Here is a 27,959-nt window from a genome sequence, read left to right as displayed (position 1 = left end):
TGTAGTAGCGACATGTGTTGGGGGGTGTTTCTATGTAAATGAGGCAGCAGCAGCAGCGTGTGGGGAAGTGTGAGGAACTGAGAGCTGGATGCTGGTGGACACTGGGTGATGATTATCTGACTCCTGTTTGACCTTCTTCTCTTCTCTGCTGCTGTGTGAAGTTTTCACTTGTTGGTTATATTTTGATAAATCTGTAAAAATGGCGGCAAACTCTGAGCTAAACAGTGACTATGAGGTAGGTTTTTGTTTGATTAGCACTTACGTTTAGTTATTCGCTGGCTGGTTGCTGTAATGGTCTGCGATTGATTGATCGATTGATTACACCTGAAGTTGACTGAGACATTACATATTAAGGCAATAATATGAAATTGGATGTACTTGTCTGTTATACACTATTATTTCTAAAATAGCGATTAACACATTTATCCTTTTTTGGCTTATAGAATAAAAATCTAACTTTATAATTTGGTAACATTTTATTGTATGCATAACATTTCTTAATGTTTGAACAATTTGCAAAAAGTACTGTTTTTATTTTAAAATTGGCATGTTGAAAAATTGTCCTTATGTGTCCCTGATCCATAAAATTACTTTTTTAATTTCTTAAGTCATTTTTATTTTTTGCAATGTTTCTGTTAAGGGTGCACAATAAATTATTTGAGCATCGTCACTGTAAAATGCACAGGTGCACTGCAGGATGTGCAATTGCAAATATATATATATATATATATATATATATTTTTTTTTTTCTTTAATACAAAAGTAATTTTGCAATGTTCTCATTGCCCATAAATGGCCTATTGTTTATATCTTCTTTTTTTATTAAAGTTTTTGGTACCCAGAAGGCATTAATAATATTATGAGACATGTTTGATTAATACATTCTGGAAAAATCTGGTGAAAATTCTTGAATTTTTTTTTTAACATTTTGCATAATTTAATAATTTGCATTTAAATCATTTGCATGATTTAATAATTTATTAGTTAATTGATACATTAATCTTACTGCAAAATGCACAATCACATAGCATGGCAGTGCTCATATGGTTATATTGCAGAGTGTTTAGTGCTTGCTGTAGTGGTGCATAGCTTTGTATTAATCTGAATGGTCAGATTAAAAAATGAGGTTATGAAAGCCAAGACCTTGTGCTTTACTTTCTTAATACAGTTATGTGCAACAAATCCACAACTGTGTAAACATTTATCAGATTGTAATCAGTTTAAGTTTTGTTTGCACCTGAAACTCTGTTTGAGAGGCTCACTGTGTTCTTAACTCCAACACACACGTACAAACACACGCACACACACACACAAACCATTCCGTGCTTTATTGGTCTGGCTCACAAAGAGCCCTGCTGTGCCGATCTGAACAACCACACTATTCACAGCTCCTGCTAACCACTTAACAGCCAGAGACCATAGCGGTGCTGCTGAAACTGTTAGCATTGCTTCTCACACTTACACTTCAAATGCTCTTTGATATTAGCAATGAATCAGTTTAGGATTTTTGATGCAAAAGACCTTCTCAAATATTATACATTATTATATTGAAAAACCACTATAGGTTTAAACTCTCCACTCCCCTAGAGGGCAGTGTAAAATGCAAATAAAATCTGCATCTTATGTTTGGTACAAGTTTCTTGTCAGTTTTGAACAGTAAGCTAAGGCTTGAGAAAACCCACACATATAAGTGTAAGCTGTGAGGTGTTATCTTGTGAGTGAGGTTGAACAATGGTCAGTATGTCAATGAGTTGGAGTGAGACCTGATAATGGGTGCAGATGGATAAAAGGATATTCCAGTTAAGAAGTTGTGCGGACATGTAACGTTTTTGATCCATAGTGTCATTTGTGTACTGGGAATACCTTACTAAAAGCATTACCACCCACAGTGGACAGTGCAGTGTGTAAGAATGATTGTGATTGGCTGTATCTAGATAGAATTATCATATTTAATACATTCAAATTCAATGCAGAAGGCACCACACGCATATCCCGCAGGTCAGCACAGTGTTCTTTAGCTTTTATGGGAGAAATATGGCAAAAGTCATGGGATGCGATAATAGTCCTAAGTCGTTTTATAGGCAGGGTATAGGAGGTTGTAGTCCACCTACTGATTTTGGCACATTCAGCCTCATACAGTATATAGATGTATATAAATTGATAATAAAGTGGTCTGCTAGGACATGGATTGGGAATTATTGATGAAGTTGTGCAGGCATTTAATGCTTCTAGATGCAGAGATTGACACGTGTATATATCGAGAATACATCATAGAAGGCATTACCACCCACAGTGGACAGTGCAGTGGGTGGGGATTAAAGTGATCGTGACTGGCAGTGTCTGGCTAGAATTGTCCATGTGTATAGAGACTGTGGGCTCTCCTTCATTGAATGTAGATGTGATTCCTGTCAATCACATCCTGCAGGTCAGTGCAGAGTTTCATAGCTTCCATATGACAATATGGCAAAAGTCATGGAACACAAGAGTTTGTTTGTGCCATCTGCATCCAAAACAAAGTTACTGAAAAGCCCTATTATTGGAAAAATGTACATATAATGTTTGTATTCCACCTACACATCTACATAAAAGGCTTTCATGCAAATAAATCACATAAAATAAAACTAAAACTCACACACAGTTTCTTATCTATACTTGTACCCAAAGTAGAAGTGCTGTAAAAACAATGATTTATTGCCCCTAAAAAAACAAACCCCGGTGTGGATTTGTGTGAAAGCATGCTTTCATCATGTGCTGTCAGTCCACTGTTCCAGCTGGAGATGAATGAGGCTTCCCACGGCAAACATGACAAGACGCTCTTAGAGAAGTAAATCTGAAGTATCCGCATTAGTCGTCGCTCCAGCCACCCCTGCTGTCCAATCTTAGCTTAAATAGAAGCTATTGTTATCATAAACTCTGCTGTATATTTTCAGTGCATGCTCTTGAGTTGTGTCTGTGAGTACGTAGGAAGGGGAACCACAAACCTCAGCCTATCCGACATCCCACGCTGCAGCGTCCCAGCCTCTCTCGCTTCCCTCAGTTTATTTCAACTGCACAATGGGGCCTTTGAGAGCGCTAAATCACCCAAAAACAAAACCCTTGTGGGAGGAATTTGTTGTAATAAGCTTAAAACAATGCTTTGCTGCGTTCATATGGCTGATGGAGCATTTTAATGATGCATGGCAAGGCGCATTTCAGAAATGTGTATACATGAACGACTGTGAACTGTGATCATTGTGTATTGTTGTTATAATATATTTAAAAAAATACTGCTATTCAACAGTGTTTTCATTTTTAATTCATTTTGATTTCTAATACTTTTTTGTACTAGTATGTTTGTTTATACACAGAGGACTCGGCAACATATTTGTAAGTACTGCGGCCGTATGATAAATAAAATTCTTATTGTTTTTGCAAAACTTGTTTTCACAATAAACCCATATTTAAGACATTACCGCAGCTATTTTTGATTGACAATAACCTGTAATTGTATTGCCTGCGTTCAGAGTGCAACAGAGGGAGATCCTCACGTTGCAGACTGCTTACGTTACATAACGAGGCTGGAGGTAGAGCGAGGCAGAGTAAGGTAGCGGTCCGCAGTGAACACGCACATCATACCATAAGAACTACTACATCATTTGGGAAAATTAATGCTGCCAAGCTACGTTCTGAAAAACCTTTTGAGGAGCTTAACTAGCATAACCTTTAACTCATAGACTGTGTATAGCTGGACAGAGGATTGTCTCGCAAAAGTGAAGCCACCACAGGTCGGGCGCCCCCTGCTGTTCGGTTTCAGAAAGCTGTGTAACCCCACCCATCCCCATAGGTTTCAATGGCAAAACAGACAACTTTCAATCACGTTTTTTCTTATATACTGTAATTCTACCTCCTTTATTTAAATGCAACAGCTAGTGTAACCTCTGCTTATATTGTCAAAGTTTTATATCCCCACAGAATTCGTTTTTTAAAACGTTATTCAGCTCTATTCAAAAAAGGTGTGGTTATTGTAAAAGGGCTGCTTATGGGCGGGACCAATAACAGACCGTCAGCTCCGCTCCGCAGCCTGTGATCGCGAGGCAGCCCTCAGGGGCGGGGTTATTTAAATGAGTAGGCTGCTCTCCACCGTCTTTCTTCCTCCTCTGGTCTCTACTGCGCAGACTCGGGTTCGGGATCGCCAACATGGCGGAAGATTTTGGCTTCATTTTCATTGAATGGATGGGAACGGAGACACAGCGTCCATCTTTTTTTACAGTCTCTGCTTTAACTTCACAAGAGTTGTCCAAACTTTTGCATACAACTGTGTGAATCTGTCATTTATATCAGATAAATCTGGGACACTGTGGAAAGTACAAGTGACCAACTTAATTTAATTTATTATCAGCATCTATTCCTGCATTTAAGGCCTAAAACATTTTCCAGAAAAAGTGATTTATGTTATTTATCAGTTTGTAATGTGGCCTTCCTTCTCACAATATTGTAAAAGATGCATTGGCGCAGAGAATAAACACATTATTTAAGGAGATTAAAGCTAATTTACTTAAAAAAAAACTCAGCTACTGTTAGCATCAAGGTTCACGGCTCCAATCCTGCTTCAACCCTGCCGATGCTGACTGTTACTAATGTGGCTAATTCTCCGTAACCCTAGTGAGTCAGGCTGCTGTTCTTTTGTTAGCATCGTGGCCCTACTGAGGCTGACTGTTACCATCTTGGCTAACCAACCTCAACCTTGTTGAGCCTAGCTGTTAGCATAATAGCATCCTTGCCATTGTTCCTTGTAGCCTTGCAGCTCCAACTCTGCTAAGTCTGGGTGTTAGCATTTGCGGCTGACCTGATCCAACCCTGCTGAACCCAGCTGTTGGTCACAATATTTGGACTTGCATCTTGCATGCACATTACTCTGTGGTCTGTCACTGTCTTGTTTCTTGGGGGGAGGGTCTTGGGGAAGTTTTCACATGGCTGGATGAACGCGTTATGAACCCAAATATCTGAGCACAACACACACAGGGGGCGTGGCTTCATTCTTTGCTTAGGATGCCTTTACTCCACTACATCTTTGCATAGAAATGATTGTTTGCTGTCATAGTAATGTTAAATGTAAAATGTTAGATTGTGCACCTTTAAATAACAAAGCGTATACATACGATACAAAACATGTTTTGCCTGATTAAAAGCATCTGTGATAAGTGATCAAAAGTGTTTTGCAAAGGATGAGTGAATGTGACAGTGTTTTGAGTGATTGTAGGTGACAGTGTGTCATCATGCTGATATAAATAAGGATTTGGGAGTCAGGAGTTGACAGTTGAACATGGCGTTGCTGGTGGGAGGACATGATCTGACTTGATTTTCACACACTCCTCTCTTTACTCTAGAATTATCCACCACTATCTCTACTCCCTGACTTCTAATTTAGTCTCTGTTGTTCTGAGTTCTTGGTCATTAGTGCTGACTGTGTTTGTATATGGATGGAGGCAGACACTCGAGGGCTCTGTTATGGTTCGATATGTGTACAGCATCAGAGTAGCAGGGTATATTGATCTATTTATTGTTCCTTCCCTCTCTTCCACTCATGTTTATTATGAGAAGGGAAATGCTGGAAGATCTTTTCTCTTGGGATCTATTTCGGATCTGGCCAAAGCTTTTAATCCCTTAAACTGCAGGTTCATTTAGTTTTAGGTTGTTTTATGTATTAACATCTAGGGGTGGGCAATATTATATCGTATATAATATATCGTGACACAGAAATATCATATTAAAAATCCATATTGTGATAATAAAGATGTTCTGTCTTAAAAGTAGTCTATTATTTACTGTGAATCTTTAGGTGTATTTATTGTAGAATTGTTTTAGTTTGCAGTTTATATGCATGCACTAAATATTCTGCAATATTATTTGCTGCATTATATTATTTTAAGCTATATTATTTATTTTGCAACATTATTATTATGCTGTTATACTCTTATACTACATTCCTGAAATTAATTAATTATTTTTTTGTTTTCCTATATCGCCAAGTATATAGTTATCGCAAAAATACCCTGAAATATCGTGATATTATTTTAGAGCCATATCGCCCACCCCTATTAGCATCACTGGTCAATTTTGAGTGTGTATTAAATATGAGATTGTGACTGTGTACTTTTTGTCTAGTGTTTGTGAGCAACATAAGCTAGCATAACTTTTAACTTTACAAGGGATGTTAAAACTTGCAAGTGTGTGAATCTGTAATTTATATACAACCTCATATCTGATAAAGATGAGACACTGGGGCAGGTTCAAACATTGTCTTTGTTTAATAATTTAATAATATACATCCATTTCTGCATTTTAGACCTGGAACACCCCACACAAAACAATTCGTTATTTATCACTTTGTAATATGGCCATTCCTTCTCACATTACTTTAAAAGACCCATTTGGCACAGATGATTCCAAGGATACCAAGTGTTTCAGGCATTATTTTTTCCCTTTTTCATGCAAACGTCTTTATAATGTGCAACAGTAAGGGGTTGTCTTTATTAACATTTTTTTATTCATAATTCTTCACACATTCTCTATTAGGCCAGTCCAGTCTATCTTCTTTTACAGTCATACCTTTTGTAATGTGTGCAGCATGTGGGTTTGCATAGTCTTGTTGAAAAATCCATAGGTGTCATTAAAAAAAAGGGTACCACATTGAAAGCAGCAATATGTTGCCTTTAAGGTGGTACAGTACATTTCTCTATTGGCAGCATAATTCAGAAAAGTACCCTGACACAATGTGCATGTAAGAAACACATTTTACTCACTTTTTATTTTTATTTTCTTGTCTCATTATTGTCACAGCATTTTCTAATATAGGGTTGTGGGAATTAATTTCAAAAGAGTTGTATATTAAATGATGAAATGCAATACTTACTAGAAATGTAAAACTGAATTTTGAGCCTTCACATTCAGGCCTTTGCATTCTAGGGCTCTAAAAGTAGCTGTAATCATATCCGTCAATGCATCGCTCCAAATGATGCCCATTCAGCTCCTAACCATAGGGAGATTTTCCACAGCGTGGCAAGAAGCTGAGTGGTGCAGAAAGCTGGTTGCAGCATTAATTGCAGTAAAATGGGCTGCTGAGCAGAGGCTGCTACCGATAGGCCTGTCAGTCTCTCTAGCTTTCTGCTGTGATGCTGAACTCATCACACAGGCTTTCCAGAGCATGACCAAACAAAGGAATGAATGGCTTGAAAAAGAAAAAAAAAAAAAGAAAGAAAAAGCACTTGAACGAAATACCCACTGCACTCACAGAGGAGTTGGTAGGCCTGCAGAAATCAATCAATGATGAGAGCAGACTTAGTCAGCCTCCTACTGCATGATCGTTACGTGAGTGTCCATCCCACCACCATCATTGAAAATTCCATGACATTGGGAGTACCGAAAGAGAGATAGATTGGTTCTATTGGGTTTGCTCAATGTGTGTCGATATATATGGTGTTGGGATCCATTGTGGTAAATCTGGTTGAATTCCGGTAACTTGCATTATTAGGGCCAGGACCTGAACTTCGGTTCCAGTGATAATGATGTCCTGTGTTGGTGCAGTAGTTGTAGAGCTTGGTGCTGATTGGTGCCCTGGGGGCAGTGTGGAAACGTGGTAGCTCAATGAGGTTGAAGGACACTGTGACCCAGAGTAGGTTGGTATAAAAAGCCAAAGCGCTGGGATTGCCATTTGGGACCAGGCAAGGGAATGTGAAGCTGTGTCCGTGGAGGAAAGACGTTACATCAGAGTAATCGTGGCAAAGCTTCTACAGGTGAGATTTTTTTTTTGGGAGGTTTAGAATATATCGAAGTACAGAGGTAACTTCGTGAGGTGGATGGGGTTTGTATGCTTTTTGTTTTTTCCTTTAATGACGAGATCATTTCAGTTTAGTTGCCGCCGTTGCATAAAACAACCTCTTGTTTCTGAAAAGAGGACAGCCTTCTTGACTTGACCTACTCTCAGGCTTTATTAAAATGAGCAATGTCTATTTCCAGCTGGAGAAAAGTAGGCTGAGCGAAATGTATACGTGCCATACTGCAGGAAAGAAAAGTTTGAAAGACTTACGTTCTGATAATCTTATTTGGGATATAATTTCTGTCTATAGTTTAGAATGCCTACTTCTACAATTATTTTTTTGTATTTAGAGAAGCCGGTGATTGAGTTATTGACCATTTACTGTCCATTGTCCAGAAATGGGTCAGTGTAGTCTGGCTGTTGGTAGGTTGATAGATTGAACATTGATCTCACAGGGCTGCAAATGGGCCACCAGCTCCAACAAAGGCTTTTAATTTCCTGCTTCCCTTTAGCTCCGGATGTCCACAGAATTAAAATCTGTTAAGAGAAGAATGATTAGTCTAGAGTCAAGTTTCTGTTTTTGTGCCTGTCTAGATCACCTAATTTATCTTTAGGAAACTGGTTCAAAATCAAGAATATCCCCAGTTGTCTACAGTGAGCAACAGTTCTAATTTTAGGGCTTCTGCTTTTACACATCCTTCTCATCTGTCCTCCCTCTAAAGCAAATATTTGGTGTGGTATGTGTGAGTGAAAGTAAAACATACTCTATATGGCGGTATTGACTTTTTCTGACATTACATAACTTGAGTTGACTCAAGTTAATTTCAGATTCCTAAGTCTGTGACTGAAGTATATTTTAAGAAATTTTAAGGCGAGCTTGGCAGACTGTAGAGCGTTCACATAAAATAGTAGACTAGATCTGTCTTAACATCAGTGAAGAAATAAAGGTTAAGGAGGGTATAAATATAAAATATTGTCTGAAGTTGAAGTGCAGTTGAAAACTGATGTTGAACATCAATAAATCATGTCAACTTGAGCGTATTTTTTTAGAGTTCGAGGAGGCCTGATTGGGTGGGAACTGAGTGGGTGCTAGGCATACTTAAAGTAGTTGAAGTAAACCTCTTGGCATCTTTCACAAATTTTAATAACTAATTGCTAGAGATTCGATTCCCAGATTTCTTTCATTTCCTCTACATTTCTCAGCTGATTTAATCATTTCATTTGTCTCTTTCTCTCCTCTTCCCTTGTCCATCCATTCTACCAAAAACTGGCCATGACACAATGGGTCCTTTGTCACTTTCTCTCCATTTGCTTGACTTGACTTCACCTTTGCCCTGTTCAATGGAACCTCCATCCTTCCTCACATCCCTTCCTTAAACGTACATCCCTTCATGGTTTGAGATGGCAGATTGCACAGTAGCTCCTGTAGCAATGGAGGACAGTGACCATGAAGCAGACTCTCCATCTGATGACCAGGACTCCAATCCAGCATCCCCTGAGCCCAGGGAGGTTGAGGCTGATCAGGTACTGGTGACCATTCCTAGGCCCTGGTGTGGATGTTCTCCAGGTAGCTCCCTGTGCTTAATAGGATGGGTTTAAAGCATCAACCCTTGATTAGTTTACTTGGGAGTGTGTACTATAGTGACAAAAGTGGTTAGATGGCTGGCTTCTAAGAGTGTATTCACACTAGCCTTTTTTCCTGGAAAAAGCTTGCTTTATGTGAGTAGCTTCAGTATGTTTGGTTAAATGTGAAAGCTGTTTTTGAATCTAGCTACCCGCTCCCTGTGCCACATGTGAGGTTGCGTGATTGGTACATTTTTTTTTAACATCGACTTGTCACTCTTTTAATAAACAGATATAATGAGCCACTCCTCCAAACAAGCCCAGAGCAAGTGTGAAAACACCCCCACAAACAGGCAAACAGAAGAGTGCCTTGCCTTGCTCCCCAGTTTACCTGCACCACTGGTCTCTTGGGCACACTGTATTATTCATTAGCTATGCTTAAGCTGGACAGGGCTTGAGCTTGAGAAACCTGAGCTGTTTTAGCACTCGAAGCTTCGGCAAATAGACCACTGTTTATGCCCCATGTCCTTTTTGGCTCTGAAGCCTGCTAGAAGGTTTTCCAGGTGTTGTTCAGGTAATGAGTGAAGGTGTTTGGAATGATTATATAACTAAAACTTCACTTTTAGTTTTAATTTCTAAATTTATCATCTGGCCTTTTAAAAACAGTTGCCTACATTAGGTTCTGTTGGTCCATGTTTTCTCCAGTTGGCTGTAGTCTTCGTGCCACGTGTGCAGTTTGAGTCGACACCTGCTGATGTATCTCATCCACTGAAGCATCTGTGAATATGCTGTGTGGACAGATGTTTGTCTGGCCACACTTATAGAGCAGTAGATCACTTCATATTTCTATACAGTCCTCTTGAGGTGTCTGTTGTTGAAAGAATTCTTTCCCTACTCCACTTATTTTTTCAGCAGCACAGCATTTAAAACATCTTAAGCAGGCTTGTAAAATGCACTTCCTTATTCTTTACTTATTTCAAAAGACATTTTAGCCATTGGTATCAGCCTCCTGTCTGGTGATGTAATCTTACTCCTTTTGTTTGCAAACTAACTATGACTAAGAAATCAACTCCTGTTCATTTCTTAGTAGACTTTCAGATATCAATAATTAAGGTCTTGAAATTTCTTGTCCTGCAGCACTCTCCTATAACACAAGCTCTGTTTGGAGATGTGAAGATCCTTTTTTCTATTAACACACACATGCTGTATGTCTAATCTCTAAACAAAGTCTTTTCTCTTCTTTCTTTCCTCAATCCTTATTTTAATTGTCACCATCGCCCCGTTATTTCTTGCCTTCATACTTGACCCTCTTCTCTTTTTGTACTTTACCTCCTGCTCCTTGCCATCTACTCATCCTTTATTCCACTTAAACCTAACCCACCTCAGAACTCCAGCCACTCCAAGGACGACTCTGAGGACTCGGAGCTGGAGAATATTATGGGACATCATCCCCCAAGAGAGGGCCACCCATTTCCTCACCACGGGCAGCCCGGGGTGGACAGTGAGAGCGAGGGTCACGAAAGTCCCCGTACCCCAGGAACGCCCACCTTTTTGAGGCCTCCTGCTGGGCGCAAGGCCCCGAAGGAGTTAGAGCACGACCCTAGACATGCCGTTCAGCGGGGCCTTGTGGACTATAACCTACAGTCACCCATCAGCCCTTCCAGGCCCAAGAGTCCCTGGGGTCGCTTTGACCCCTACGACTCCTCTGAGGTAATGCCAGGGAACCAAGAGCTGGCCCTGACTCAGAGAGAAGCTGAGTGAAAGTGCATCTGTTAAACCATACAAACTGCATGCAGTGGGCATGATGTAATGCTTGAGGATACTTATTTTACCTATATTAGCAACAAAGCACACAATCTACACTAGTTGCATTCTGTTTACCTTGAAGATCTGCTGTGGGAGCTGAGAATGACGTTGAATGCGCTCCAGTTAAACAATACAATATTTGTATAGTATTTCCAAACATTATTTAAAAAAACAAAATAAAAAAATTCTTCTGTTGGCATTGCTAGCATGCATTGCTATCTTGGTTGGTGTGAGTATGAAATCTGACCCGTGGGGGCATTCCTGTTGAATTTTCTTTTGAAAATTCCAAACTATTGAAATAGAAACTATAGAAATTCAGTTTGATTTGATTAATCAATGATTTTTTTTCTCTTTTTTTTGTCTAAAATCTTAATTTATACTAAAGACATGTATTTTTTCTGCTTAACTCAAGCTACAGTCCTGTTGTATTTGATTAGTAACAAGCTATTAGCTTTCATGACCTGATTAGTTATCTTTGTAGCACCAGTGCAAACCTGTTTTTGCCATTGTGCACAAAAACCATAAGGTGATTCTGGTAGCTCACACAAATGGGTGAACCAATTGTAAAGTTTCTAGTTGGCGTGGAATAAATTATTAAAAAAAAAAAAATAATGAAAAGAAATTTGTACATTTTTTTGTAAAGTTGGCATTTTGCAGATAAATAGATTTAATCATGACTGGCATGATCTATACTGGCTATATTAAGAAAATGGTCTAAATATGATTCTCTGCCAAACTGTTGCTTTATGATCTGCATATGGTTTAATTTGTGGAGGTGTTCTATGATAAATCCTCACCTAATGTTGGGTATTGTGCTGTATAGGATTTGGGATATTGGCTCTGGAATAAACTAAGAAACAGGGCTCAGACAGGACTACAACAGGAAGACTGTCTGCACACTACAGCAGAGTATGTTTTGAAGCAAACAGTAGCATTTTATAGTAGAAAAGTAAAACGAATCCATCTGCCTCCAAACACCATCTAACAGTGTTTAATTTATGCCTTCCTTTTGGGTTCAGAGTTGTTTAGGTTTGGATCTTTGATGGTCTGTCTGAAATGCTGGTGATGCCATATGTCTAAATGCTGGTGGTCCACTCCATGCTTGTAATTTGGTATAATTAAAGATGGCTGCCTTTTTTGTGTTTAATAACTTCTTTATATCAACCCAGGCCTGTCACCACTGCTTACCTAACCACAGAATGTGTGCTGGCTCCAACAGAGTTTGTTTAAACTTAAAGCTCACTGGACAGACGTTGAAAAATCACACACAACCAGTGTTTAGCAATGGTCTGAGCGATGAAGAAAATTTGCATTATTGTGAAGTTTTAGGACTTTTCTTGCCAAAATATTTTTGATGTTTGACTTCTTGATGTTTAGACAGCTAAAAGGATCTTTGGGCTATTGAACAATTAATGGTCATTCATTGTGTATCTCTCTTTTTCTCTCCCTCTCCCTCTCTCTTTCTCTCTCTCTCTATTTTTTAGGACCAAGATAAAGAGTATGTGGGTTTCGCCACTTTGCCAAATCAGGTGCACCGCAAATCTGTGAAAAAGGGCTTCGACTTCACTCTCATGGTAGCAGGTAAGCCAAACACTTCCTTTAAAATAGACATAAAAACAGTCATTTTAACAATTAAAAACGCACTGATTAGTATGGATACATCATCTTTTACTTTTTTTTAATCAGAAATCAGTGATCAAATGTTTAGGCATTAAAAATGCACTCTATGTATCCAATATTGTAGTAAAATAAAGAATAGCAGGCAAATATAACCTGCCTCCGGTAGGTGTCCTGTAATGTGAATATTGTGCTTGCCCACATTGTAATGACAATAAATGCAATTAATCAATAAACACCATATTTGGCACTTTTGTTTTTGTTTTACTTATATTTATTTAAATTTATTGAATTACTGTTAGCCTTTACAATAATACAATGAACAGTCTTTTCATTTTTTCCCTGTTCAATTTTTTACATAAATTTTGACACTGACTGAGTCTGGCTGTTGCAGTATGTTGAATCTTATGATTAATATACCAGACGAAATGCTGCAAAATGACTCAATGAATACATTGTTTACATTCACTTTTTATGAAAGTTGGCTGACATTGAAATCTGATTACCAAAGTTACCGAATATATATAAATATAATATATAAATTAGCAAAAGTTTACTACTTTGAAACATTGAATGAATAAAGGCATAAGAAGGAAATCATAAACAAACATGATGAAAATGACTGTAACAGTAAATTGAGAGTGTGTGTGTGTTTTAATGTAAATTTTTTAATGCATAGTTTCTAGTTGTACTAATTCTCAGTAATCTCTAATTAGGAGAGTCAGGCTTGGGAAAGTCCACTCTGGTTAACAGCCTCTTCCTCACAGACCTCTATAAAGACAGAAAACTGCTGAATGCTGAAGGTAACATTAACTCATTCTTTCTGTATTCATTTTTTTTTTTATTAAAATTATTGAATATAAAATTTACAGTAAGGCCATAGCTGACATCTAGAAAAAAAATCATTTATTATGATTTTCCCTGACCTTGAATTTAGTTTTTTTTTCTGAATTCTGATAAATTCTGTTGATCAGTAGTACACATATTCTGCATTAGATTTAACAATAAGTTATTTTTTTGTTTGTTTAGAGAGAATCACCCAAACAGTGGAGATCACCAAGCATACAGTGGACATTGAGGAGAAAGGCGTGAAGCTGAAGCTCACCATTGTGGACACACCAGGCTTTGGGGATGCGGTCAATAACACTGAATGGTATGGATGAAATGCAGTTAGAAGTTTAAAAAAATGGTTCAGCCATATTTGAAAACAATTTCACCAGGATAAGCATTCTTGAAAGCTCTCTAAAAACATAAATATATAATTTAATTTTTAATTTTTCATCGTTGCAGCTGGAAGTCTGTGGCAGACTACATTGACCAGCAGTTTGAACAGTACTTCAGAGATGAGAGTGGCCTGAACCGCAAAAACATCCAGGATAACCGTGTGCACTGCTGCCTGTACTTCATTTCCCCCTTCGGTCATGGGTATGACACATACATACTCTTAAATTTTCATATAATTTGGTAAATACACATTTTTTTACTTACTCTGAGTACATTTTCATTCACCCAAAAATATGTTCATAATTGTATAACTGAAATTATATTTGATTATTCAAGTATTAATGTATTCAACAGCATACTCTGATTTCTTAGATCGGAGTAAGGTCTAAAAATCTGATTAAAAAAATCTGAAAAAAGAGCTGGAACCAAAAAACAAACAAAAAAAAAACACTTTTGGTATAACTCTGAAACGGAAGGACTTAAATGTTCTTTATCTTCTAGCTGATATTGCAGCCTGACATGTTTTTCAAAGCCACAGAATAAAGTGACAAACATCACATTAATCTGATCATATTCTGTGAGTTTTGTGGTTGAGTGCAGAGCACAAATCTAAATGCCAGAATGACCGTTCCCATTTTTTGATTACCCAAATTATTCATTAGTTTACTGACTCTAACTTTTGCAGTAATCAGATTATATATATATATATACATATATATATTTATATTTATATATATATATATATATATATATATATATTGTTTTGCCTTGTCAGATTCTTGCCTACAAATAATGTAAAAAGTAGCAGTTTCTGAAGTGTCTAAACCATTCAAATACATCCAAATCTGTTAGTATACTAACCTGTGATTGTGTAGATGAGGCAGTGACTTTTAGTGTAAGTCTGCCCTCTACTGGAAATACTGAGTAATTACATCAGTCTTAAAATGTCACCTTCCTCTGCATCTCACCTTCAAAAGAGAAAATGACTCAGCAATCAAAACAGTCAGTTTCAGTAATAATACGTATTTTCAGCTTCACTCAAGAACTGTACTTTGTACCATTCACACTTATAAACTTACAGGTCTATAATAGCAAAAGTGTCGTAGCTAATCTGCTGCTGTACAGTTTATCAGCCCTCTCTAGTGTGGCCCTATAGTAAAAGACTGACCAGTGATAATAGATATGTAAATAAAGCTCTGGAAAAATGAGACCACTCAAAAATGATGTTTTTTTTTTTATTTTACCAAATTGAAATATATATATATATGATATATAATCAAGAGGAAGATGGATGATCACAATCTATCAAACCAAACTGATCTGCTTGAATTTTTGCACCAAATATTGATTTCTGAACTCTTAAAACATTATGAATATAAACTAGTTTTCTTTGCATTATTTGAGGTCTGAAAGCTCTGCATCTTTTTTGTTCTTTCAGCCATTTCTCATTTTCTGCAAATATATGCTCTAAATGACAATATTGTTATTTGGAATTTGGAAGAAATGTTGTCAGTAGTTTATAGACTAAAAGAACAATGTTAATTTTACTCAAACATATACCTATAAATAGCAAAATCATAGAAACTGAAGTGGTCTCTTCATTTTTTCCTGAGCTGTACCATTTACCACAATGGTAAATATCTGCACTATGTGGACAAAAATATTAGGACTGCCCATCCAATGTTTCTTCTAAAATCAAGGGTATAAAAAAGGGTTTGTCCTGCTTTTGTTGGAGTAACAAAAATGACTGAGTCTCTACTCAGTCTCTACCCACCTCATTCCACAAGTACTGACGCTTGATATTAGACCTGGTGCCATTCAGTTCTATTTTATTGGCAGTATTTCTCTACAGGGACTAGACAAGCTGCGTGTGTGTGTTTGCACATCTGTGTCAACAACGACTGCAATGTGACGTAGCCAAATGCATTCAATGCAGATTTGTTTTCTGGCAAATATGGTTCTTCAATGGAATCACTCAAAGGGCTATTGGTAGCACCAATCATTTTTTAAAGGTAAAAGTTTACAGTATTTCTTGTCCAGTATTCTACACAGATTTGTGTATTAAATTTTTTGCTTCTTTTTGTCCAGTCTCAGGCCTTTAGATGTTGAGTTCATGAAAGCTCTACATGAGAAGGTCAACATTGTTCCAGTTCTGGCCAAAGCAGACACGCTTACTCCCAGTGAGGTCAAGAAAAAGAAAATCAAGGCAAGTTATCAGTACTGAAAGCAATAATGAACTCCTTTACTGTCCCTGTCCTGTTGATGCATGTGTTAATTTTCATTTGTCTGATGCAGATTCGAGAGGAGATCGAGCAGTACGGCATTAAAATCTACCAGTTTCCTGACTGTGATTCAGACGAGGACGAGGATTTCAAACAGCAAGACCATGAATTAAAGGTGCAGTTTGAGATTCTACACAGAAACAGTTTTTTTATCTTGTGTAAAGAAATGCAGATCACCTGCAGATTCAGAACAAAATTGATTCAGGTTCTTGATTTGTATGTTTGTGTGTAGATGTCCCAATACGTTTGTTTATATATTGGATAGCTTATTTGAAATGCACAAATATGAACTTTATATAATAGAGGAAGACAATACACAGGCATACAATATACAGAAAATAAAATAATCTTGTATTATTTTAAAGATTGTTACCTTTTTAAAGTAGCCTAATCTTATTCTGGCTAAAAAATGTCTGGGCTTTTTCAAATATTATAAATTCTTATTATTGTATTCTCCTATGATTTAGAGTGCTGCATCATGCTTTTGTCCACCCATATAAACAGCTGATAAATATGTATTAGACATGATATTGACACTTAAACTAGACAGGTTCATATAGAACTGTGTGTGTGTTTGTGGTTGTTTGCAATAGGTACAGGGGAGAGTATCTGCAGTGCAGCAGCTTTACTGCATTGCCTCTTTTTTCGTTTCTGATTATTGGTCCTCCCCCTCTCTCCCCCTCCCCTTATTCCGTCTGCAGGAGAGCATCCCGTTTGCAGTGATCGGCAGCAACACAGTAGTGGAAGCAAAGGGCAAGAGGGTCCGGGGCCGCCTCTATCCATGGGGCATTGTAGAGGGTATTCTATTAGCTTCTACTAGCTACATTCAACTAATATATATATAAAACTTTTTGTTTACACTTCTGCACACATTACTCTTTTGTCTATTTGAGACGAAAGCTGAGAAATGAGGGGAAATAAAAAAAAAAATCTGAAAATGAGATTTGGATTTTGCAAAGAAATTCAAAAATGAGCCACAACCTCATAAGACAGCGGTTTATGGACTTGTGTTGGGTTTATGATCCAAAACTAACAAGCTGATCTGTTAAACAGGGTGGAGGTAGCGTCAAATCTTGGGCCTGCAAGGCTGCTTTTGGAAGGGATTCATTTAGTTTAACTCCTTAACAGGCCACAAGTGTAGGTTATTCTAAACCCTTTTTTTCTGCAATACAAGTTTTTTTATATTCTGAAAGATTTGAGGGCTTTAGAGACTCCTACAGGACACCTGAAGTAGCTGTCTGTTCACTCTCTACTACACTTAACAATTTCAGATCAGTAACAGGAATCAACACCTAATTCTACAATTCTAATTCTTCAATAAAAGACAAAAGTAAACAACCATAGCAAAACGAAAGTTTTGGAGTTCATGAAATATTTGATTAGTATTTACTAAAATATTGATATTTAACTAAAGTTTACAAAAGCACCAATATTATTATTTTTATTCATTATATTTTGACATTTATATACTTATTATTCCATTTGTTCTATTACGATTAGAATTTTCTGTAACCTTTAACAAATATATAACCTTTTTATGCAATGCTTGAATAGAAATCCTCAAGAATTAGATACATAATATCAAGCAAAAACTCGCAAAAATGCTGGCCTGTTAGATTTGTGTAACTTCTTAACGCAGCAAGAACCAAAAACATATAGCGGATATAAAAGAACGTTATGTCGCAAACTTTTTTTTTTAAAGAAAGAAAGCAAAAAAAATCCTTAAAAGCCTGGAGAAGCATCACAAATAAAAACAAATTGTTTCGTAATGCTAAATGCAGTTCTTGAAATTAGGGGGCATGCTACTAAATAGGTCTTATTTACTTTTATTTCATTAAAAACACATCTGAAAACAACATTTATTTTACCACTATTTAACTAACTTTTATTATTCAACATGCTGATGTTGATCTAATTAGTTTGCATGTGTTTTGCAGTGGAGAACTCTGCACACTGTGACTTTGTGAAGCTGAGGAACATGCTGGTACGCACACACATGCAGGACCTGAAGGACGTAACAAGGGAAACTCATTACGAGAACTACAGAGCCCACTGCATCCAGAGCATGACCCGCATGGTGGTGAAAGAGCGAAACCGCAAGTATGGAACACACACAATTATTTTTTGTCTTATCTTTGTTTAGCATTGTAAACTTTTTTAAACATTTTGTTTCTCTGTTTCATTTACTTAACCTGTAAAGAATATGTTCCAATTAAAGCTGACTATTAAGATTTGATATAAGCAAAATGTAGAAGAGTGAAAAAACACCTAATAGCACAAAGATATAAATGTATTCCATTTGCTTGTACTAGTTAAAATAGAAAAGATTAGAAAATGTAATTTGTAAATTTAATTTTTACTTTTTAAGAATTAAGGATTTGGTGACCTTCAGTGTACCAAATATAGGTGTACACAACATATATTAATATATTGTTACTATGACAGTAGCTTTGAGATGTGAAGTTGAAATGATCCATTATTAGAACCTACAAAAATGAAATGTAATTAAATGAGACTGTAAATGTTCCCTAAAGTATTTTAGGTTAGGTCCATAAATATCTGGACAGACACAATCTTCATTATTTGGCCTCTGCATGCCACACCAATGGATTTGAAATGAAACTTAATAAATAACAACCATTTTTTTTTAGAAAGCCTCCTCATTTAGAGGCTTAAAAGTAATTGGACAAAATATCTAACAATCAATTCCATTTTTAATCCATCATCAGGTAAAAGATACCGAGCTGATATTACGTGTGGCATATGCATTTGGAAGCTTTAGCTATAGTGCCCACAACATGCAGCTCAAGTTGGTGCTCTCAATGGAAGAGAAGCAGAACTTCATTGGGCTGAAAAAAAGAAAAAAAAAACATAAAAAAATGGAAATGGAAATGATAGGAGTGGTCAAATTAACAGTTTGGTACATTCTTGTTAAAACAAACAAAAAAAAAAAAAGCACAGTGGTGAACGTCCATGGAAGACAACAGTGGGGGATGATCCCAGAACACACTCACAGACGAAGTACACAAGTATCTCAAGTGTATCCTAAAGTGAAGACTTCATGAGAGCAAATACTGAAGGTTCACCATAAAAACCTGTACTGGAGTGATAGGAAGAAAAAAAGTATAGAGAAGACTTAGAACAGCTTGACACAAAGCTCTCCACATCATCTGTAAAACATATTGATGGCATGTATTTCTTGATGATGTGACAAAAGACAGAAGCAGAAGGATGAATTTTGAAGTGTACAAGGATCTATTTTCTGCTCAAATTCAACCAAATGCAGCAAAGCTGATTGGATGGCGGTTCACGGTACAGATGGACAATGATCCAAAACTTACTTTAAAAGGAACCCAGGAGTTATTAAAGCTCCACTAGGTAGGATTGAGATTTTATGCTCGTGGGCTCCCCCTACAGTTGCAGAGTGTAATAAATGTTTCAGGCGGATTAGTTTCTCTTTCTCGTTTTCTGGCATTCACAGACATATTCGGTCTCTTTCCAGCTTCTGCCAGAGTGTCTGTATGTTACTTTGTAAAGAATGAACCAGTAGTCCTTGTAGAGCTGTTAGAACTAAAGGTCGGAAAGCAGGTCGCAGTTCTCGCGAGCGTTGGTCAGAGGAGCCCGGCACAGACACGAGAGCACCGCAATTCCTCCTATTACACCTCAATGCAGCGCTGCAGTGAGTTTCAAGCTGTAATTTTACTTATTTAAAAAGATCAAAAATCAAGGAAATCCTACCTAGTGCTGCTTTAAGGCACAGAAGTTAAATATTCTGCACTGGCCGCATCAATTAGCAAATCTGAACCTGATCAAGCAGCATTTCACTTAATGCTTAAGACAAAACTAAAGGTAGAAAGACCCACAAAAAACAACAACTGGAGTCCACTGCAAAGCATTATAAAGGAGGAAACCCAGTGTTTGGTGATTTCCATGGGGTTTCAGACTTCAGGCAGACATGGTCTGCAAAGAATTCTCATCAAAGTGCCATGAATAAAAAGTTAATTTGTCCTGTTACTTTTGAGCTCCTAAAATGAGGAGGCTTTGTAAAAAAAAAAAAAAAGGTTGGAATTGTTGGCATGCCCAAATCGTTACGCCCAAATATTTATGAACCTAACTGTAAGTGTATGTCTGCACAAATGTTTTTTTTTTTTTTTTTTTCCATTCAGTGGGGAATATGGTTGTCTTGTTTTGCCTGGATAGGTTTTACTGTGGGTTAGTGTCCAACTCACTGTGTCTGTATGTTTCATTTCCAGCAAACTAACCAGGGAAAGTGGTACAGACTTCCCCATCCCCATGGTGCCGACAGTAACGGACTCAGAGACAGAAAAACTCATCCGAGAGAAAGACGAAGAGGTACAGCACCCGTCCTCTCCGGCCAATCATGAGCACGAGCCTCACCATCCAGAAACAGAGTCGCATCCGGACGACCATAGAGAACCAGAGCCTAACACTCCCCCTGATCCACACCCAGACGGGTCCTGACCACCTGGTTTTAGAAAATAACTAAAAATACACCGAGTTACAGAGTAACCCAGAAAAAGCCTGACCCCAAAAGTTGCAGAGGTGTCTCTAGAAATGAAGAGAATTTCTAATATTTAAACAGTGTTAGCATAGACTACACGGTACAGAAATCAGGGTTCATACACTTTTTAACCAATCAATTTCCATGATTTGTTCATGACTTTTCCATGCCTTCAAGGCAAATTTCCATGACCATATTTTTAAAACCTCAGTGCAGACATGGACAGTAAAAAAAAAAAAAAAAAAAAAAACTAGAACTATAATTAAAATTGATTATAGTAGGTCTAAAACGAATCTGATAAAAATGTTGACACACAATCTTTAATAATAAAATGTGTCTGATCCTGAGAGCTACATTGTGTAGGGCTAAATTACTGAATTAACTCTAAGCTGACGTTTTTTTTTTTTTTTATCTCAAAATAGATTTTCTCCATTGATAAACTCAAACACAAAGCGCAAATTCCCATGACTTTTCCTAAACTTTCTGGGTATTTTTATTTTCCAACACTTATCCAGGCCTGGAAATTGCTATTTTCAAATTCGATGACTTTTCTAAGTTTTTCATGACTGTATGAACCCTGAGAAATAGCGCCCTCTGTCTGAAAGTCACAAAGCACAACTTTAATTCAATTTCTCAGCCTGTTTTCTATCGCTATTCTTCTGTATCTGCAGCATGTGTGTTACCACAGACAGCCATTTTATAAATCTCCCTATAATTATTTAGAAAACCTAAACCAGAAACTTATGTACAGTAGAAGCAAATTGGAACAATTTAATAAAAATATCTGATTCTAATCTGAGTCTAATATATTTAGTACAGTTTTCTTAAATGATTGTCTGTGGTAAGTGAATATATGCTATAAATGATAAAGATAAGTTTGGAGAAAGCACACTATTCCCTTAGTTGTAACACCTTTGTGTAGTATGAACGCCGGTGTGAAATGGACTTAAGGCGTAGTGAAACGTGAAAACGAGTCCGAATCTTACATGCTGTGTTAACTTTACTATGTTTTTTTTTTTTTTTTTTTTTTTTTTTCCCATTTTCCATTTTTTCCATGTGTCATAGATATAGAACCCTGCACACGTTCGCAGCCATGCACTTAATGTTCCAAACACTCAAAAACAATTATAACAGTTCAGCTCAAAATATGTGCTTTACCACAAACACGAAGAGTATACAGTAGTAACAGTTCTAATGCAGAGTTCCTTGTCCCTTAATGTCATTTTTAGTATTTATATGTTTTATTTATTAATGCATTTATTTATATATGTATGTATGTATTTATTTAATTTATATCTTTAAACATTTTCTTCATGAATTCACTTCAGTTGTCCTTTTCTGTGTGATCTGAAAAGCACATCCACACCACTATCACAGAGTATCATAGTTGAAACAACTAACAGAGATGGGTAGTTTTCAGGAACCCACAAATAAATACTGTTTATCAGCATCACCCTAAACAGTGTAAATTAATCAGCCAGTAAATTACACTACAATTAACCATTTCACACCAAACTATTCTGAAAGTATTTTGTCTACATGTGGCTGATTAAATTATATATCTGTGGAATTCCTCTTTAATCAGAAGTGCTCATAGGAAAAAACACTTGGCTAAAACTTTTTAGCTCAACAATTTTAAATGATTGTATGACAGATTAATTGTTTAGAGAGTAACATATATTAACAGTGTTGAGTAAAATAAAGTATGACTGCTCTTTTACTCTGTGATTAAATCTTTCAAACATACTGTCAGCATGATTTTATGCCAAACATAATCAGTATTCACAAGCACAGCCCATTTTTCTGATCTTTAACAGCTACTCTATATACCATTTTAATATGCTTTTTTTGCCGCACAACAATTAGTATATACTGTTTAATCGATTTAAGTGAATTGTTTTTACATTAAAAATTAAAATGTGCATTATTTAGACTTTTTTATTTCTTTATTTATAATGTAAAAATATAGTAAAGAAAACAACTGATTGGTTGATATACTGTAAGATTCGTAATAGTAATTTACTATGTTCCTCTAATCCGGATTAGACTACATTTAAACATTATGGCAATGATTCAATTTCAAGCTACTATCTTTCAAATCTACTCTTAACTTTTTTTTTTTTTTTTACATTTAGGAAGTTAAAATATGCATTAATGCAGATTCTGTAGTGCCAAAGTGAGCATTATCGATCCATTTCGGTCAGTGTCCCGATGTAGCTCAAAGTACCCTCAGGGTTAAGCAGCCCACACAAGCAGCCGTGCAGAAGTAAAAAGTTCATCAATCAATCAATCGGCCAGTGGACTATGCTCAAAGTTTGCAGTATGGTCACGTGACCACTTTGGGCTTTGTGTGTGTGTGTGTGTAGGCCTTATTTCGATCCTTCATTGACATTTTCTGTTTTTCTCTGTTTTCTGTTTTTCCAGTTGCGACGGATGCAGGAGATGCTGCAGAAGATCCAGGAGCAGATGCACACTCAAAAAGAAGCGTATTAACCACTTTTCCCTCTACATGCCTGAGACATTGCCCACCCACTCGGCATCTCTTCCAGCCTTGCTCCCTTTTGCTCTAACCACAGCTGCACAAAATGTTCTTCCAAATCCACGTCTGAAGTCCACTTTATCTAGTGGGGCTGGAGCTCCCACTAGGTGTCATTAGGTGCCATCACTCCAGATGTGTTACAGGCACGGCAGCAGGTAACACACAAACGACTAGACCTAGACACAGCTGTTGTGATTGTTGTAGTTTGAAAATGTCATCGTGAATGTGTTTACATGCTTTTATAAAAGCCATTCATAATCAGATTACTGCAGATATCTGAATATTTTGAGAAATTGAAGATTTCTCAGATCAGAGGAAAAAATACAAATCTGATTAAGAAATCAGATAAAAAAGTAAGCTCTCAGTACATGCTTATCCAGAGTATTCTTGGATTTCTCAGACCGTGACATAATGTTTGGGTTGGTTACATCCGATTATATTATTGCCTGACTGAGATTTCCCAAGATCTGATTACCCAAACGCATGTAAACACTTCGATTGGATTACTGGCAAACCCCAGTGTTCTGAACTGATCAGATTTGATTAGAGGTGCACATAAATGCACTAATCATTTGTAAATCATTTTCAGCTTGTTTTGAAGGAACATTCCAGCATTTCTCAACCTGATCTCTGACCCTGTTTACATCTGGTCTCTTATTGTGTATTATATGTGGATAAGACCAAGCCACATAAAAAAGAAAAAAAAATCATGTATTGCAGGTATACTGAGACACATTAGAGCCACGCTATGTTGTGCTATAGCAGTGTAAACATGAAATATATGAATTAAGACAAATATGATTGTTTAAAAAGAAGCTGAGTATTTTTATCTGAACTATACAATGTAAATAAACTATATTTACATGGAATGCAGTATATTCCTAATTAACCTGTGCACAAACACAAAACGAATTTGAGTTGATTAAGTAGGGATATAGAGCAGGGCTGCAAAGATTAGTCAATTTAATCGACAATGTTGATTATTTAAATTTGTTGACTACAAATTTTATTGTCAACTAATTGTTAATTTATAACAGTACCACATTATACAAAGTGCTCGGGATAGAAGTGCAATGGGAGCTGGCTTAATAATTCACTTACACATTCAACTTAGTCTGTGTCTCCAAAATTGCCAACAGATTACATATTTAATCACTAAATATCAGTACTTTTATCATGTACATCCACATTTAATTAACATCCAGACATTTACCGGTAAATGCATTTTTAATTTCATTTTCTACTGTTTCTATCATTTTAAGAGATGAAGGACACTAATAAAAAATAAATAATATTTTATTCGATAACCAAAATGATCATTAGTTGCAGTCCTAATATAGATTCCCTTCAGGAATCACTATGATCAATTTATGATCAATCAAATACTCAACTACTGCTTTCCAATAACAAAAAGCTGATGTTTTAGCTTTAATCAGTACTTCAATAATTAGCTTTTACTAATATAATAAATCTTTGATCTTTTCCCAAGCACAGATCTTATGCAACACCAGCTTTGTAGATTATTTTCATAGCCTTTATGATGCATTTGAATATTATAAGGTTGAGAGAAATACTGGAGTGTTCCTTTAAAGGTTCCTTTAAACAGTGATGTGCTGTTTTCTTGTGTGTCCAACTGAGTCTTATATCTGTTGAGGTCAGAAAAAATGTCATGTGACTCCAATGCACCAATGCATTTTTTTAATTATAATTTGTTTTTGTGTGAAGGACTGTTTTTGTGGGAGCAAAAATCGTAAAGGCATTATCCTTTAAATTCCTATGCTTGTACTTGTCTGCACATAATAATATTTCCCTCTGGAGTATTTTATAATTGCCCAGGATCCAAATAGGATGAATAAGAGTTAATTATTTAATTTTTTTCTACGATGTGCTATTATTTTTATTTGTACAATTTTGTTAAATGAATGCATTTGTTGTACTGCATGTACATGCTTTTGTTTGTATTGCTACAAAAAAAAGAATGAAAACAGAAATAGCTTCTTTACATGAGTCTAAAAAAAATGCTATTTTATTTTCTTATAAGTGAAATAATAACTGAAGTACTGTAGAGCAATATTTTTGTTAACAAGGCTGACAGATGTGTTGAGTTCTTGTGTGAGGAAAAAACGATACAGGCGCTCGTTCCATAAGAGCATGACACTGTTAAACTAACCGAGAAGAAGAGAAGACTTCTAGTGATCATGTACAGTAGTAACACTCTCCATGTGTAAGCTAGAGATTAGCATGTGACTTGGCTTCTGAGCTTTGGAACGTTGTTGTAGTGGTGTAAAGTGTTCGAGGTGAAGGAGTACACCAGTGTTTTTTAACATGTTCTGTGAAAAATCAATGTTACACAATTTTCCAATAACCCCACATGTAGGCGATCAGCAGTATTCTTTAGCTTTAATGGGACGTGTGTGTGTTCGGCCTACTGCAGTCTACTGAACATACAGCTTTGAAAAATAGAGACCACCTTAGTTTCTGAATCAGTTTTTCAGATTAAAGGTATATGTTTGAGTAAAATGAACATTTTTGTTTTATTTTATAAACTACAGACAAAATTTCTTCCAAACTCAATTTAGAGCATTTATTTGCAGAAAATGAGAAATGGCTGAAATGACAAAAAAGATGCAGAGCTTTCAGATCTCAAATAATGCAAAGAAAACAAGTTCATATTCATAAAGTTTTAGGAGTTCAGAAAACAATATTCGGTTGAATAAACCTAATTTTGAATCACAGTTTTCATGCATCTTGGCATGTTCTTCTCCACCAGTCTTACACACTGCTTTTGGTGTTCAAGCAGTTCAGCTTGGTTTGATGTCTTGTGATCATCAATCTTCCTCTTGATTATATTCTAGAGGTTTTCAATTTGGTAAAATCAAAGAAACTTATTATTTCTAAGTGGTCTCTTATTTTTCTCCAGAGCTGTAATTCACATCTTCCGATAAGCACAGGCCAGTGTTCAACTACTCACAAGATAACACCTCACAACTTATATACAGCTTATATGTGTGTGGGTGTTCCCAAGCCATTCCCTGAGGTGGTAACACTTCAACATTAATTTGCATACTAAAATATTATTATAAAAAAATAATAATAAAATAAAATAGTGGTTTTACATCAATGTGTTATTTATAAGATTAAGATTTGGGATGTTTATACTAATTGGCCACATGTTAAATATCTGACTTTATCTGACCTAATTGTGGTGCATTCCCTATATGAAAAAAGTACAACATAATGTACATACATTTTTGTTTTATGTAACTGCTATCCAGTTTTGCTATTTTTCTCCATTATCTGAACCCTATAGCTGGTCTGTACACTGTGTAAATAATCTGGATAATCTGTATGAATGAACCAGTAAGAAGAAGTGCTCTAAAATTAAGGGGAATGAACGCTTTTTTTTCTCCATTAACTTTCATTCTAAATTAAAGACCATGTTTACTGCATTTAAACTATAGTCATTATAGAATGTTGAACTCTGCTGTACACTACAGACCATGTTAAGAAACCCTGAGGTACTCCTTTAATGAACTTTTTATGAAGTTGGAGTATTTAGTTTCCTTTACAAAGCATTCAATTTAATGAGAAATCTTGATCATCTGAGGAAGTAAACACATTTAGCACGTTTTGGAAGATGCTGTGTGTTAGAAAATGTCCGCCAATGCAATTATCAATTAAATATGCTTAAATTACATAGAATCATTCGCTTAAACACAAAATCCAGTCATTTAAAAGCTAAACTCACCCACCAACCACATCAGACAAAAAACCTAAATGTGACCAAATTTGATCTCTACATATGCATAAAAATATTTCAATACAGAAACTTGAGAATCTACAAAAAGAAAAAGTTGAAATGTTGATGGGGGGAAAAAAGAAAAGACAAAGAATGCTGAAACATATCTGCTAGAGCTACTGCCACAATGTTTCATCAATGCACTGTGAGAAACATGTATGTCTGTGGGACTTAAATAGCCTTTTCTCCTGCAACCCTGATTGTACCTTGTGAACCCACAAATCTGGATTTTTCAAAAAAAAAAAAAACATTTTTAATTTATTTTTTTCATTGTTTTTTATTAAGTTGTATTCAATGGGGTCTCTACATTACATTACATTGTAATTCGTCCATTTATTTAACTTGATTATATTAAAGAAGGATGATATTTACTTCCATTATAAAAATCTATATACAAGATTCTTAGTTTATTGAAAAAGTAATATATTTTCTGACCGATTCTGCGTTGGACACGAACTGGGTCAGAAAAGGTTATCGATTTGAGGCAGCATTATTTAGATTATTACTGTTTTATTGTTTTTAGTATTTTGTTTTTGACCCCATACTTTAATTTTGTATCAAATGTAATATCACAGTATTGTCATTTATTTGTCTCTGCACATCTGCAACATCTGCTCTGATGTTCCTTCATGTTACTTTGTTCTAAAAGGAACGGTAGTATGTGGTTTTGGATATATAAATATATATTATAAATCATGGCTTTTATTTGGTTTTCAGAAATGCATTAAATATATTGTATAATTGATGGTTGATTGTGAGGATGCAAATGACTAGAGCATTATTCTTTAAAATAATAAAAAAATCTCAATGTC

General features: G+C 36.1%; 1 protein-coding gene across 6 annotated transcripts; it reads left to right on the top strand.

The window, feature by feature from the left end:
* Positions 1–66: 66 nt before the first annotated feature.
* Positions 67–27,959, top strand: septin4b (septin 4b). 6 transcript variants are annotated; one of them, XM_007239420.4, is made up of 13 exons: positions 7,681–7,772; positions 9,197–9,319; positions 10,745–11,068; positions 12,649–12,745; positions 13,498–13,584; positions 13,811–13,934; positions 14,072–14,206; positions 16,094–16,211; positions 16,301–16,402; positions 16,989–17,085; positions 18,225–18,387; positions 20,541–20,640; positions 23,234–27,959. In XM_007239420.4, exons 2-13 carry the CDS (start codon positions 9,197–9,199, stop codon positions 23,300–23,302), a joined length of 1,539 nt encoding a protein of 512 aa, XP_007239482.2. In that variant the 5' UTR covers positions 7,681–7,772; the 3' UTR covers positions 23,303–27,959. The 6 variants fall into 6 exon arrangements, with proteins under 6 accessions (XP_049334641.1, XP_049334642.1, XP_049334639.1 ...); XM_049478685.1 differs by lacking the exon at positions 23,234–27,959 and having other exon boundaries at positions 7,659–7,772; positions 20,541–22,529; XM_049478682.1 differs by lacking the exon at positions 23,234–27,959 and having other exon boundaries at positions 7,673–7,772; positions 9,204–9,319; positions 20,541–22,529.

Source organism: Astyanax mexicanus, chromosome 4 (assembly GCF_023375975.1).
Source record: "Astyanax mexicanus isolate ESR-SI-001 chromosome 4, AstMex3_surface, whole genome shotgun sequence".
Taxonomy (NCBI): domain Eukaryota; kingdom Metazoa; phylum Chordata; class Actinopteri; order Characiformes; family Acestrorhamphidae; genus Astyanax; species Astyanax mexicanus.
The sequence above is the reverse complement of the archived record's forward strand: the minus strand, read 5'-3'. Positions and strand labels throughout refer to the sequence as shown.

Coding starts and splice junctions, on each gene's coding strand:
- septin4b (XM_049478685.1), top strand. CDS start 9,197: ATGGCAGATTGCACAGTAGCTCCTGTAGCAATGGAGGACAGTGACCAT. Junction 11,069..12,648: donor ACCCCTACGACTCCTCTGAG/GTAATGCCAGGG, acceptor TCTATTTTTTAG/GACCAAGATAAAGAGTATGT. Junction 17,086..18,224: donor TCCATGGGGCATTGTAGAGG/GTATTCTATTAG, acceptor TGTGTTTTGCAG/TGGAGAACTCTGCACACTGT.